The sequence below is a fragment of the Dasypus novemcinctus genome, chromosome 2, assembly GCF_030445035.2.
Source record: "Dasypus novemcinctus isolate mDasNov1 chromosome 2, mDasNov1.1.hap2, whole genome shotgun sequence".
Classification (NCBI taxonomy): domain Eukaryota; kingdom Metazoa; phylum Chordata; class Mammalia; order Cingulata; family Dasypodidae; genus Dasypus; species Dasypus novemcinctus.
Genome location: NC_080674.1, coordinates 122,000,473 through 122,015,642, shown reverse-complemented (window position 1 = coordinate 122,015,642; position 15,170 = coordinate 122,000,473). Strand labels below are relative to the sequence as shown.

General features: G+C 37.6%; 1 protein-coding gene across 6 annotated transcripts in view; it reads right to left on the bottom strand.

Annotated features, from left to right (window-relative positions):
* COMMD10 (COMM domain containing 10) overlaps positions 1–15,170 on the bottom strand; it is a 237,312-nt gene that overhangs the window by 83,835 nt on the left and 138,307 nt on the right. For 3 of the 6 annotated variants that reach the window (XM_012528512.4, XM_071209537.1, XM_023591363.3), the window contains one exon: positions 11,470–11,565. The exons of the other annotated variants lie outside the window; for them this stretch is intronic. In XM_012528512.4, the coding sequence (XP_012383966.2) occupies positions 11,470–11,565 (96 nt within the window). The remainder of the gene's footprint in view (positions 1–11,469; positions 11,566–15,170) is intronic. 6 annotated transcript variants of the gene reach the window in all.

The window sequence follows — 15,170 nt, the reverse complement described above, 5'->3', positions numbered from 1 at the left end:
GAAGAATGAGGTTGAAGGACTCTCACTTCGTGACTTTAAATCATATTACTTAGCTACAGTGGTAAAAACAGCATGGTTCTGGGACAGACATATTGACCAGGAGAACTGAATAGAGAACTCAGAAATAGATCCTCATATCTACAATGAAGTGATTTTTGATAAGGCTGTTAAGCCCTCCCAGCTGGGCCAGAACAGTCTATTCAACAAATAATACTAGGAGAACTGGAGAGCCACATCCAAAAGAAAGAAGAAGGACCCCTATGGCAGTATGATATTATTGATGAATTCCGAAAAGAAATATTGGATTATATTTGTACACTGGTCTTTTTCTCTGTGCATATGAGATTATATTGGGTTCATAGGTTTACTTGATTAAGTAATCATGTAAACCTTTTGTGCCAGTAGGGTGTTGAGTCCCAACCCCTTGGGGGCGGGGACTCACAGATAAAAGGCATGGCAAAGGACAGAGTTAGGGGGTTCTTAATGTTGGAGTTTTGATGTTGGAGTTTAATGCTGAAGCTGGAGTCCTGGGAAGAGAGGAACGCTGAGCCTGGAAAGAAGCAAGCCCTGGGAAGGGAGGAACCCTAAGCTCAGAGAGAAGTCCTGGGAAGAGAGAAAACCAGGAAGCCTGAACCCTGGTGGATGTTGGCAGCCATCTTGCTCCAACACTTCCCTTTGGTAAGGGAAGTAACATGCTTTATGGCCTGATATCTGTAAGCTCCTACCCCAAATAAATACCCTTTATAAAAACCAACTGATTTCTGGTATTTTGCATCAGCACCCCTTTGGTTGACTAATACAACCCCTATCTTACACCTTATATAAAAATTAACTCCAAATGGATCAAGGACCTCAATATAAAAGAGACAACCATAAAATCCTCAAAGAAAATGTAGGAAAACATCTTCAAGGTCTCGTTATAGGTGGTACACCCAAAGCATGAGCAACAAAAGAAAAAATAGATAAGGGAAGCGGATTTCGCCCAATGGATAGGGCATCCACCTACCACATGGGAGGTCCAGGGTTTAAACCCAGGGCCTCCTGACCCATGTGATGAGCTGGCCCACACACAGTGCTGATGTGTGCAAGAAGTACTGTGCCATACAGGGATGTCTCCACATAGGGGAGCCCCACATGCAAGGAATGCACCCCGTAAGGAGCGGTCCAGTGCAAAAAAAGTGCAGCCTGCCCAGGAATGGCACTGCACACACGGAGAGCTGATGCAGCAAGATAATGCAACAAAACAAGACACAGATTCTGGGTGCCTCTGACAAGAATACAAGTGGGCACAGAAGAACACGCAGCAAGTGGACACAGAGAGCAGACAACAGCAGGGGTGGGGAAGAGGAGAGAAATTTAAAAAAAAAAAGATAAATGGAACGTCCTCTAACACTTTTGTACCTCAAAGGACTTTGTCAAAAGGGTGAAAAGGCAGCCGACTCAATGGGAGAAAATATTTGGAAATTACACATCTCATAAGGGTTTAATATTCATGATTTATAAAGAGATCATACAACTTGGCAATAAAAAGACAAACTACCCAACTAAAAAATGGGCAAAAGACTTGAAAAGACAAATGCCCAAAGAAATACAAATGGTGACGAAACACAAGAAAATGCTCAACATCACTAGCAATTAGGGAATTACAAATCAAAAGTATGAGATATCATTTCACATCTATTAGACTGGCCACTATTAAAAAGTCGGAAAACTGTAAATGTTGCAGAGGATGTGGGAAAGAGGAACGCTTATTCACTGTTGGTGGGAATGCAGAATGGCATTTCCTAAGGAAGCTGAATATAGACTTGCCTTGTAATCCGGCAATTACTGAGTCTATACAGAAGAACCAAGAGCAGTGATATGAACAGACATTTGTACCCCATTGTTCATAGTGGCATTATTCTGATTTCTAAAAGTTTGAAACAACCCAGGTATCCATCAACTGATGAATGGATAAGCAAATTGTGGTATGTATACACTATGGAATATTATGCAGTGGTAAGAAGAAATGAAGTCATGAAGTATATGACCACATTGATGAATCTGAGGACATAATGTTGAGGAAACTCAAAAGGACAAAATACTGTATGATTGCATTATTATGAAATAATTTTATTGTGTAAATTCAGGGAAATAATAATTAAAATATAGTCACCAGAAAATAGAATAAGGATGAGAATGGAAAGCTGAGGGTTAATCTGTGCAGAACTGGTAAAAAGGTTGTTTGCAAATCTTTGGAAAAGACCAGAAATGGTGAAAGCACAAGTCTAAGGTCATGTACATTACTAGAAGGAAAGTTAAAAAATGTAACATGGGACTGTGTAACAGTGAAATCTCATGTAAAATATGAATACGGGTAATGTTGCATATGTAAGGCTGTTTTTATAGAAATATAAATACAGATAAGAGAGAAAAACAGAATAGCAGCTATGTATGTCAGGGGAAGCATAGAGAGATTGAGACTGAGGTATTTTTTGTTTTTTGTTTTTTATTATTCTTATCGGAATAATGAAAATGCTCTTAAAATGATTAAAGTGATGAATGAAGAAGTATGTGATTATACTAAATACCATATTGTACATGTTTGATGGATTTATGCTTTATTTTTTTATTTTTATTTTTTAAAGATTTATTTATTTATTTAATTCCCCCTCTCCCCCGGTTGTCTGTTCTCTGTGTCTATTTGCTGCATCTTGTTTCTTTGTCTGCTTCTGTTGTCATCAGCGGCACGGGAAGTGTGGGCGGCGCCATTCCTGGGCAGGCTGTACTTTCTTTCGGGCTGGGCGGCTCTCCTTACAGGGCGCACTCCTTGCGCATGGGGCTCCCCTACGCGGGGGACACCCGTGTGGCACGGCACTCCTTGCGCGCATCAGCACTGCGCATGGGCCAGCTCCACACGGGTCAAGGAGGCCCCGGGTTTGAACCGTGGACCTCCCATGTGGTAGACGGACGCCCTAACCACTGGGCCAAGTCCATTTCCCTGCTTTATTAATATTTATCAATAAAATTGATTTGTTAAAAAAATTATACTGAGATACCATTTCACACCTTATGGAATGGCCACATTAAAAAAAACAAAACAGAAAACTTCAAGTGCTGGACAGGATGTGGAGAAACAGGAACATCCTTCACCGTTGGTGGGAATGTAGAATAGTGCAGGGTCTGTGGAAGATAGTTTGGAGGCTCCTCAGAAAGCTAAATATAGAACTGCTGTGTGATCGAGCAATCCCAATACTAGACCATATCCAGAAGATCTGAAAGCAGGAATGCAAAGTGACACTTGCACACCAATGTTTATGGTGGCATTATTCACAATTACCAAAAGAAACCACCCAAGTGTCTATCAACCAATAAATGGATAAAGAAAATGTATTATATACATACAATGGAATATGATTCAGCTGTAAGAAGAAATGAATTTGGAATGCATATGACAACATGGATGAACCCTGAGGACATTATGTTGAATGAAATAAGCCAGATACAAAAGGACAAATAAAGAACGGTCTCACTAATATGAACTAAATACACTATATGAACTCAAGTTAAAATCCAGAGTATAGTTCTCTAGGAGATAGAATAAATGCTGAGAAGGGGGGGAGCTGATCCTTTATGTATATAAAATTTTTAAGAAAGCTGATTACCAATGTTAGGAAATGGACAGGGCTGGTGATATCACATTATAGTGAATATAACTAACACCTCTGATTTATATATGTGACTGTGGCTGAAAGGGGTAGTCTAGGGACAAAGACTTCAAAAGAGAGAAAGCTAGAGGAGAATACTGGGATTATATAACATAGTGAGCTCAGCAGTTGATAAGCATTGTGGATAATAGTACAAATACAAGAATGTTCTATGAACTACAACAAAAAAGTCACTATTACAAGCTGTTAAGAATATGGTTATAGTTAACAGCAAGATTGTAATATTGCCGCATGAAAGGCAATGAAGATACTATATCAATACCAAGGGTCAACACTAAAGGAGTAAAGAGGGTGGGAGAATTTGTATTTTTGAAGAAATGAAAATGTTCTAAAATTGTCTGAAGGAATGACAGCACAACTCTGCAAAGAAATTGAAAGCCACTGAGTATACATTTTGGATGGACTGTACAAGCATGGGACTGTATACCATAGTGAGTCCATGAAGTGGATGATGGACTGTGGTTAACAGCACAAAGATGAGAACATTCTTTCATGAACTACAACAAATGTACAAGACTAGTACATGGTATTAAAAATAGGGTGGTTTATAGGAAAATTCCTAATATATCGAATGCAAATTATGAACTATAGTAAACAGCCATATTTGGTTGCTTTTTTATCAATTTAAGAAACGTTCCACAAGAATACAAAGTTAACTTTATAGTATGGTTTAGGGAAAAAGTCATTAAAAAGTTTTAAGGTATATAAATGTATATCGATATGATCAGTGAATATGGTAGTCAAATTGCCCTGGTCAATTAGGTTTTAGTATTGACTCTGGCACTAACTCGCTATGGGGTTTGGACATTTAAATCTCTCCTCCGGAAATTGTCTTAACAAGCCTAAGAGGTTGATACTATTACTATCATCTTATAGGTAAGGGTAATAGGATTTAGACTGAGTTCTTTTGCAGAGTTCAATAGCTAGTGGCCTAATTCTAAATGTATTCTTTCTCACAATAGCCAGTTTTGAGAACTGTGTCCCTAACCAGTACTTTCAGGCCAGTAGGAGTGGAGCAGGAAGGTAAGAAGATAGGTGTATAGCATTCCAGCCCTGCTACCCCTACTTCAACCACAGAAGTTGCCAGTTATCTGTTTTTATATTGGGCTTCTAGGGTAAGTTTCTGTTGGAAAAGAGGGCTCTACAGCATAAATTCCTGGCACCACAATTATGCTTCACTAGAAGAGAGAGGCCAAAATGGTGCTAAGGGAAGATAAGGACAGTAAAGAATAATTCTAATGGGAAAGGCTTTGAAAAAGAAGTGGCATTTGAAGTGGACCTTGAAAAGGGGATAAAATTCTGCTATAGTTGTGGGAATCCGTATGGAGCCACATTAATGAAGATGCTTGAATTTTCAAATGCTAATTAATTAAAAGGTTTCTTTTAAAAATGTTTCCTTTAATTCTCCCATTTTTATTTATAAAATAATGTCCTGGACAGGAATTAAGAGCACAGCCTGAAGTGGTTGCCTAAGAAGTACTATTAATGGAAAAAGAAACTTGTCACATTTTAAAAATAGGATAAATACAGACCACACTATGAGTAAAGTGCAGTTGTAGCTACTATACTCTAAAGAATATCCCATGCCAGAAATGATTTAGTTTAAGACCACCAGACCATGTTAGAAGAAAGCCAAGACTAGATTTTCTCAATTTGCATGAGAAACAGATGTTGTTCCAGTTAACAAAAATTCAAATTTCACTCATTTAAACTGAATTGGAGAATTTCTTGTATATACTGCCAGAAAATATCACCTATAGATGTGATCACTTAGATGGCTTGATTTCTGAAATAATGACTTTGAAGAAAAATTTTTAAAATAATAAAATATAAGAATTGCATTTTGCCAGAGTAAGGTTCTCCAAATATCCTGGTGATTAAGCAATTAAATACAAAATATAGCTTAGCCAAAAATAAACTAGTTGTCTTTAAAAGCTACACTATGAAAAGCACAACATCAAAAATTCCAGGGGGTGTAGTCAGTAATTTTATTAACAAGGTATTCCTGAATTGATGATTTTATTTCATGTCAAAAACACTTGACCAAAGTGAAAGTACTAACACCTACCACAAATAAGATGTGAAATCAGCTTGACCTGAATTTAGAATATCTGAGAGGCTCTAAGAGCTGGCAAAACAATCTTGTATAGAGTGATAGCAGTAAATTGAATTTATTCTGGGTTTGAACCTTTCCAAGCCAGCCTCAGAAATTACCTTTAAAAAAGGGAGCCAGAGACTAACAACTCTTCCTTAAAAAATTGTTACATCCAATTTGAGCTATATCTAGAATCAAGTAGTCAGTGGAAAGCTGGAAGGGAATGGCAATCAACAGTTGAAAAGCTGTTTCTGTTAAATTTATACCTATACACACACACAAACTAGATGTCTTATCTTTATGAACATCTATATATGGATATTTTAGGACCCATTTTTTTTGACAACGATCAATTTGGGAATTGGCTACGGGATTTGTTCGTACGGATATTTGGACTGATTTAAAGAGACCATATGCCTGTCTAGGCAACTTTGAGAAGTATTGATGAGTGGGGAAATGGCTTTTCAGATCAATGTTCTTACAGAAAATTACACGGTATTAGAGATGGGGACTGATAAGAGGGTTCTTTTTTTTTGTTTTTCTTTTAAATAACCTCTCTAAACCACTAGGTCATAAAGATCCACACCCACTGGACTTGCAACTACAGGATGCAGCCAATGGTTACTGTGAGAACTAAATGCATAACAAATTTTCACTAGCATTATGACATACAACATAAATTCAGTATGTTTCGTTCATTTAATAATTATCTATTAAATGTTTATAATGTACCAAGAACTATGTGAGGTCCTGGTGATAGGGTAAAAAAGCCTGTCTAGTGAATGAGACAAACGAACTTATTAAAATATAATGACAGGGAAGTGGATTTGGCCCAATGGATAGGGCATCCATCTACCACATGGGAGGTCTGCGGTTCAAACCCCCAGCCTCTTTGACCCGTGTGGAACTGGCCCATGCGCAGTGCTGATGGACGCAAGGAGTGCCGTGCCACACAGGGGTGTACCCCGCGTAGGGGAGCCCCACGCGCAAGGAGTGCGCCCCATAACAAGAGCCGCCCAGCACGAAAGAAAGTGCAGCCTGCCCAGGAACGGTGCCGCACACACGGAGAACTGACGCAGCAAGATGATGCAACAAAAAGAAACACAGATACCTGTGCTGCTGACAACAACAGAAGTGGACAAAAAGAACATGCAACAAATGGACAGAGAGAACAGAGAACAGACAACTGGGATGGGGGGGAGGGAAGGGGAGAGAAATAAAATAAATCTTTTAAAAAATATATAATGACAAATGTCACGATAGAGATGCTCAGGGGTACAGAGAAGAGGAATAGGGGTACAGAGGAGAAACACTAAAGAAGGATAAAGAATAGGAGAAAGTTTCCCAGTCAAAGGTGAATCTTGAAAGTAAAGTATTTTAAGAATCTATTAGACCATTATCACTTGGCAAGTAATAGAGAAAAAAACAACAAAAACCAAAAGAAGAATGTAGTGAGGCTGCTTTGTAACATGGTCTCCTTAAACAAAAGAGCTAAGGAGATGATTGTGTTCTTTGAAGTCTACTTTTAGTACACAACTTTTTACACAATTCAGACAATCTGGAAATGGAAAAATAAACTGTATTTAGATTACACAGAAAATACTGAAAAATGAAGGAAACGAACCTTTGGTTCATTTGAAGCAAAGAAAGAATATTGGATAAAACCTAAAAAGTTTATATTCATTGGTTTGAGCCATTAAAATGGAACAACCACTACATTATAGAAACTTAACTTGAAGGATCACAAATGTGCTAGGGGAGGATCACTGGTGCAGGGTATTGGCCAGAGGTGCACCACGGGCATGCCTCTAAGGAATATCAATATGTTCAAGTAACCATGGGGTGTTGCCTTGATGGGTGGAGACTCATACAAAAACCGAAAGAATATTGAATTCCCATCCTGGTGAGTCCTGCTACATTCTCTGATAGAATGGCAAGAATTTCCCAGTAAATGGGCAGTGCCTAGTGAAGGAATACAGACCAATATGCCAGGCCCTTGATATTGATGAGTGCACTTACGAACCTTTTCTTGTGAAATTGAAGCTTAGCCTAGTATTATATACTGCCTAAGAGTTACCTCCTGAAAGCCTCCTTGTTGCTCAAATGTGGCCTCTCTCTAAGTCAAACACAGCATATAAATGTACTACCTTTTCCCCACCATGGGACATGACTCCCAGGAATGAGACTCTCTGCACCCAAGGATTATTACCAAGAGCCAACTAGCAATGCATCTCAAAAAAGGCCTTGACCGAAAGAGGGAAATAGTAAATACAAATGAGTTTTTATGACTAAGAGATTTCAGAGTGAGTGCGGAGGTCATTTCAGAGGTTACGCTTATGCACATCTCAGCAGGATCTCATTGACTACCACAGTGAACAATGCCTCAAACAAGAGGGCTCCTGAGGGCTCTAGAAACATCTAGATACTAGAAGCAGGGCAGACAAGCTCAGAAATTTGGCAACCTGTCCATGGGCTTTACTTTGGAATTTATGCTCCCAAGTATAACAGAGTCATTTATAGTTTTCCTACACATGGCTCTTCTGTCCCTTTTATTTGAGCCTATAATTAGCACTATACATGTTAAATATATGTCCAAGAAACTTAAATCTTTGGTCTGTTCATGTGCCAGTTGAGCCCTGAAACTCAGTAGAGTTGCAACACCTACTCTCCAGTTCATTGGACGCACCCAGGACAAATAACAAGGATATGATGATGAACAACAACCATTCCAGGGAACAGAGAATGTCTGCAACTGCAACCAAGATAGTGCTATCCATCTGTCCCATGGGATCTAAACCCCGTCTCAATTAGAAACAGAATGGGCATCATCATACCCAAATCCTCAAGGTTTGGGTAATGAACAATTGACTAGAGTAGACTTGTTATTATTCTATTATAGACATTATTATTCTAGCAGTGGAAGAACTTTTATCATTGATATAAAGGCAGTGGCCACCAAAGGTTCTGAGGGGAGGGATAGGGATAGGGATGAATAGGTGTAACGTGGGGGCATTTTCAGGGCATTGGAATTGTCCTGCATGACACTGCAATGGTGGATACAGGTCATTAAACATTTTGCATAACCTATAACATTGTGCAGGGCAGAGTGTAAACTATAATGTAAATTACAGTCCATGGCTAGTAGCAATGCTTCAATATGTGTTCATCAATTGTAACAAACATACCACACTAATGAAAGATGTTAATGTGGGCAAGTGTGGGAGGGGGAAGCAGTGGGACATATGGGAATCTCCTGTATTTTTATGTAACACTTATGTAATCTAATGGTTCTTTAAAAAGAAAAAGAAAAAACGAGACAAAAAAAGGGAATACGTTATTCTTGAATTTATTTCTATTTAGTATCATATGTATGAAGCAATCATGTTTCCAACTACCATTTAGAGAGTGGGTTAAAGGATATTTTAAATAAACATCTTTTACATTAATTATTATTTTTGAATGTTAAATAGCCGAAGATCTCAATTAATTCAGGTTATATTATTGTATACTGCAACACAAAACTGTATATAAAGCAAATATCTTTTCACTTACCAGACAAATAAATTGTGCTTATATTCTGTTGCCCAAACAATCCCACGCTCATTTATAAACCGTCACATTTAGTTCGTCAGTTATTTCATATGAGCCATTAGTTTCCCAAATAATATGATAAACTTCTTCAGGGTGAAATTATACTGTCTTCCCCTGTTGTATTTTTCAGCAGCTACCACACTGTTGAGCTATAGAACAGCTAAATAAATGCTTGTTGAATTGAACAGTACCCTTAATCATTGTCATTTCTTTTCACTTAAGTACAGTTGAATAGATTTAATGCTGTGGCACAGTCAACTTTTATACATTTGTCCTGCTTCTGTGACCACCTAGGTAGAAGGCAAATTCAAACTTTACATATATTCAATCATTGCTGCTTCTACCAGGATTGTCAACAACAATGACAATCAATACCTGCTCAATTACACATGAATACCTGTCACCTAGAGATTGAACCATAAATACGTACATCAGATTTAGTCATTATTAGTCCATGCTGGACTCCAAACAAATGATCAATCATAAATACAAGTTCACTGCCCATATCTTTCATTCTAAAAGAAGGAATAAAAAACTAGTAGAAAGGGAAATAGTAAAAAATAATTATTTTAAAAATAGATAACTTGTGAATGTTCTCTAGATACTGACTCTTTTATGCCTAAAGGTGAAGGTCAATCAGTTCCTTCTAAAGTGAAACAACTCTAAATTGTAATGGCCATGGGCAGATATTTATTTTACACTATTTTACAAGAAGATAAATAATCTATCTTACATAGAACAAACCTATCCCAAACTGGGAGTCAAAATAAAAAATATGATTCTCACAATAAGTAAGTTTCCATACAATAATATGTCTCAATGCTTATTTACTGCAGTGAAGTTCTCTGCCAAAGCAGAAAGAGTAAACTGAATTACAAAGTAGTAGTTAGTGCTTGTTTATAATCAGGGCTAAGTTATAGCATGGAATTGACAAGGAGATAGTCACAGTGCTCCTTAAAAGGTCCTGCTTTAATTAGCTTGAGAGGGAAAGGATTTAATTGCCATTTACAACCCTTCAATTCATGATAAGCCACTATTTACGTAACTATGAAAGCATTCATTTAAAACCACAGCAGGACTATAATATCTCTTGAGGTTTAATTGGAACTTTGAAAAATAAAACAGTGACTTATTAAAGGTTCTTTAACAAATTTACTTTATTATAAAAAATGAATTTTCTAACACCTCTTAAAACCTATACTTTTTCTTGAAATAAGAAAAACTTATATTTGAAAGTGATAAAACGTGATATTGACTTACTTTAATTACTTTGCCAAAATTAAATTAAATTAAAACTAACATCTAGCTTGTGTCATTGTGCAAAATTGACAAGAATAAAAATTTTGCTTTATTTTTTTTATTTAAAATTCCTCCTAGAGAATGAATGATGTTAGCTATTAAAATGGTGGTTTTGTGGCTGACACTACATTATAGTTCATTTCTCCTAACCCAATTTTTAAGGTGAATTGGAAGTAAATTTTTAAAATCAAACCATCACAATGACTTATCTACTTATCTGAAAAACTCTTATCTGTACCAACCTTCAATGACAAATTGAGATCTTTCTTCATTTTAGGAAAGGAGGGATGAAGCCAAAGGCTCACCTAAGAAAGGGTCATAGTGACACAGTAACCTTATTCACATTTATCATTAAAATGAACAAAAAACCTTTGAATCCTGTTTCTTGTAAAAGATTTTAAACTCCTTTGAAATGTAAGCATATGTGCATAACTCTGATGACATTTTATTTATTTTCTTTCCTTGTTGACATTTATAACATGACCTAGTTCAGCTAAAATTACCATAGTGAAAAAGCAGCTGAAGTGTGATAGTGATTTTACCTAGACATGATGTCTGGTTCCCACTGGTATACACAGACTGATGTCCCTGGGTGAGAAAAACTAATTCTTTCTAATTGTTTTTGCATGATGAAAGGCAAGGATAGTTACTGCTTAAAATTCCTTGCTTCTAACCCAAGAAATTGAAAAGCTGTGAATGCTCAGCATCACCTATGAAGTCAAAAAACTAAGCCCTATAATAAATATCATGAGGAAAAATATACCTTGAAGCCAATACCTTGGGAAATGAAGATAACAGGAATGAAATCACCCAGAAGGCTGGAGTATTTTTGTACATGTTCCCAACTCTCCACAGGTAAAAGTGAACTGGCAGCTGGGGATATACAGGACAAAATATAAATGTGAAATTTCAAGAAGTATGAATTGAACAAAAATCCCTTGCAAGTTATACCAGATTAAAGACATAAAGAAAGGGGTACTTTCAAAGATCCTGTGACAGATGGGAAAATAAAAGAGTACTGAAAATAAACTGATGGAGAATAAAGAGCATGGGTAATCATAATCAATTTACTGGAAATTTATTAGAATGACTGGTGATAATAATAACATTTCTCAAAAGAGCAACGCCATAAAAGAAGCTCAGGGCCCTGAAATCAGGGGAAAAGATCACCATGGAATTCACGATAGTGACAGTTTTTTAAGTGACCAACACTAATTTACGTCAAGGATGGCAACTCTGTGGTACAGATGGAAAAGGATCCTGCTTACCACTACTGTGAACAAGGAATGCAAAAGAGAGGAAGAGTGACTCAGATGAAGAGTGTACATTAGACCAGTAATCTTATCTACACCTCGAGCCTAGGGCAGAGGAATTATGTGAATAAGAGTAAGAAATTAAAGTAAGTTAGAAAAAGTCTGAAAAAAGTGTGGTCAATGTTTTCAAATGTCAAGCTCAGTAGTCTGAGTATATATAAAACCTATATAGTGCTTATCCACAGTTATATTACTGTTGTTATTATTAAATACGGAATGCAAGTGCTGCTGAAGCTAACCTAGGATTCAGAGGTGCCTGGTTGTCTGTAGTACGATGGCATGATAGAGCTGGTGACCTGTACAGGCTTGCTTGTATGAACTGACTTGCACAGGGAGTGGAAACCTGAGAGCAGCATACTTGTGGATGGGAGTTGTGGGGAGGGTATCAGAAGGACTAAAGCTGGACCTATGGTGAAGAGCTCTATAGATAAGAATTGTTTTTGGAAAGGTCTCTGAGACATGGAGTCCAAGCACTGCACTGATGACTAAAGTGAATCAATGCCATTTTGGAAGGTCCAGAATTTGCATCTATGTGGACATCAGGAGACAGCATCTCCAATAAAGAAGGAGCAGCATAGGGCATATATTACAAAGGTATTAGTGAGGGTCTGCCCTCACGTGACTGCATGAGATGACAAGAGCAGAGGATCATGTGCAACCTGTATACACTAGTGAAATAGCTACAGGGCTATCAGAATTAACTGGAGTACATTTTTGCAGGAGGGCAAAGCTCTGAATTATGCAGGTAGGACATGAACCAATATAACTGAGTTATTACCATTAATGTGACTGCATGTAAACTCCCAAATTGGTAAGGCCTGGGAAAACTCTGGGTAAGCATAATTTTTTTCCCTTGGGATTCCATTACCCTCCAGGGAAAGTAAGTATGGCCTCTGAGAAATGGTCTATTCAGACATACATGATGAAAGAAAAAAAATGGAGGTTAGATGGAGAGTACAGGGCATGGGATACACTTAGTATAGAATGCTTAGAAAAGGAGTCTTCTTTCCATGTCCCTCTTTATAATATCCTGAATGGCACTGTTAGGTGGTGGTAGTGGGGGTAAGTATAGACAATGATGATGAAAACCACAACTATTAGTTGTCTAGTACTGGCCACTGTGAAAAAACATTTTATTATTCATTAACTCATTTAATTCTTACAATCAAGTTATGAGGTAGGTGCCACTATTATTGTCATTTTATTAACAATAGAACGAGCCCTTGGCTAAAGACCTTATCTGAGATTACATGGAAATTAAGTTGTGACACAGCAGTTTAGGGAGATTTTGGCAAGACCTCTGCTCAAAAAGCATTATATTTGGCAGCGTCTCTGAGAGTGGAAACTTAAGAACATCACTAGCCAAGGCTAGAAGCAAATGAGAGCTGTGGCAATGAACTACATCATCAATCTCTGTCCTGGGGATGACCAGAGGAAAAGAATTCAGGTATTCTGAGTAGAGCTGTGTAGTACTTAAAGTGTTTCTCCAGTAGGCTGGAACTCTCCGTTTGTTCCATCCATATCAGGAAAAGTTATTCCTTTTCAGAATAAGGACAGAATATGAATTTCCTCAAATTTAAGTGGCTTGGGGTAAGGACAAGAAACAAAGATTCCTTAACTCTAATCAGGATAACCCATTGTCCACTTTCAAATCTTATGAACTCAGTATTTCACAGTTCATGAAAGAGCACAAATCCCACAACTCCAAGATCCTCCACACCAACTGAGCACATGAACTTATTATACACTATGGTCTGTATTCCACTTCAGACCCAACCACAACTCAGCTTCTTAAAGTTAAAGGAGGAAAAACTGTTCACCACTAGATCATAAAAATTCTCTATATATACTCCCAAGTTGAAATATACTACATAGATTCATCAAAATTAATAATAAATGATAAGCATATGTGACACAAAATGTCACAAATGAGAAGACCAAATATAAAATGGTCAAACTAGTTTATATATAATCATTTTTAAATGATAAATCTTTCACCTTTAAGCAACTTGAAATTTTAGTAGACAAGTAGTCTGGAACAAAAGCACCTAAATTTTTAAGACACATTTACAGTTTAATGTTACATACTGAATGCCATATTTAATAGCAGCAAAATAAATTTATGGTTACATTTAAAATGCAAGACTAGATAAAAATCAATTACATTTTAAAGGTTCTTTTCTCCCCCCAGACTCTCTGGCTTAAGCTGAACTATTTGCAGTGGGGGAAAAAAAAGGGTAAATTTGACTCAAGCATTTGAAAAGAAGGAAGGGAGAGAGGGAAAAAGGGAGGGAGGTAGGGAGGACGCCAATAACCCAAACTTATGATATTAGATAACATATGACACAACATTCCTAAGCTGACTCTTATTATTTATTTGCCCATCTTCAGACTTATTTTCCATATACTAGACAACTAAAATAATATCAGCATGCTCTAAATTTAAAACTCATGTTTGAATTAATCTTCAGTTGTTAGAAAAACCACACCTACATACTTATTGATAATATTTCATTTTAAGTACATTTTAAAAATATATACCTTAGTCTTGTAAACATTCTGAGACCTGAGAGGGGTTGGGGAAGCTAATGAAATCTAGACAGAATAAGAAAATTTTGTATTATAATTATTGGTGGAGATCGTTTCTTGAAAATTAAATGGAGTAATCTGAATCATTTGAAGTATCTTTGAGATTAGGAACAGAATAAGAGGTAGAGAGTAAGCAATGAGTCGAGGTTTAAAGACTGGGATCAGGGCAGCGGACTTGGCCCAGTGGTTAGGGCGTCCATCTACCACATGGGAGGTCCGCGGTTCAAATCCCGGGCCTCCTTGACCCGTGCGGAGCTGGCCCATGCGCAGTGCTGATGCATGCAAGGAGTGCCCTGCCACGCAGGGGTGTCCCCCGCATAGGGGAGCCCCCCGCGCAAGGAGTGCACCCCGTAAGGAGAGACACCCAGCGCGAAAGAAAGTGCAGCATGCCCAGGAATGGTGCCACACACATGGAGAACTGATATAACAAGATGACAAAACAAAAAGAAACACAGATTCCCGTGCCGCTGTCGACAACAGGAGTGGACAAAGAAGACACAGCAAATAGACACAGAGAACAGACAACCCGGGGCGGGGGTGGGGTGGGTGAGGAAGAGGCGAGAAATAAATAAATAA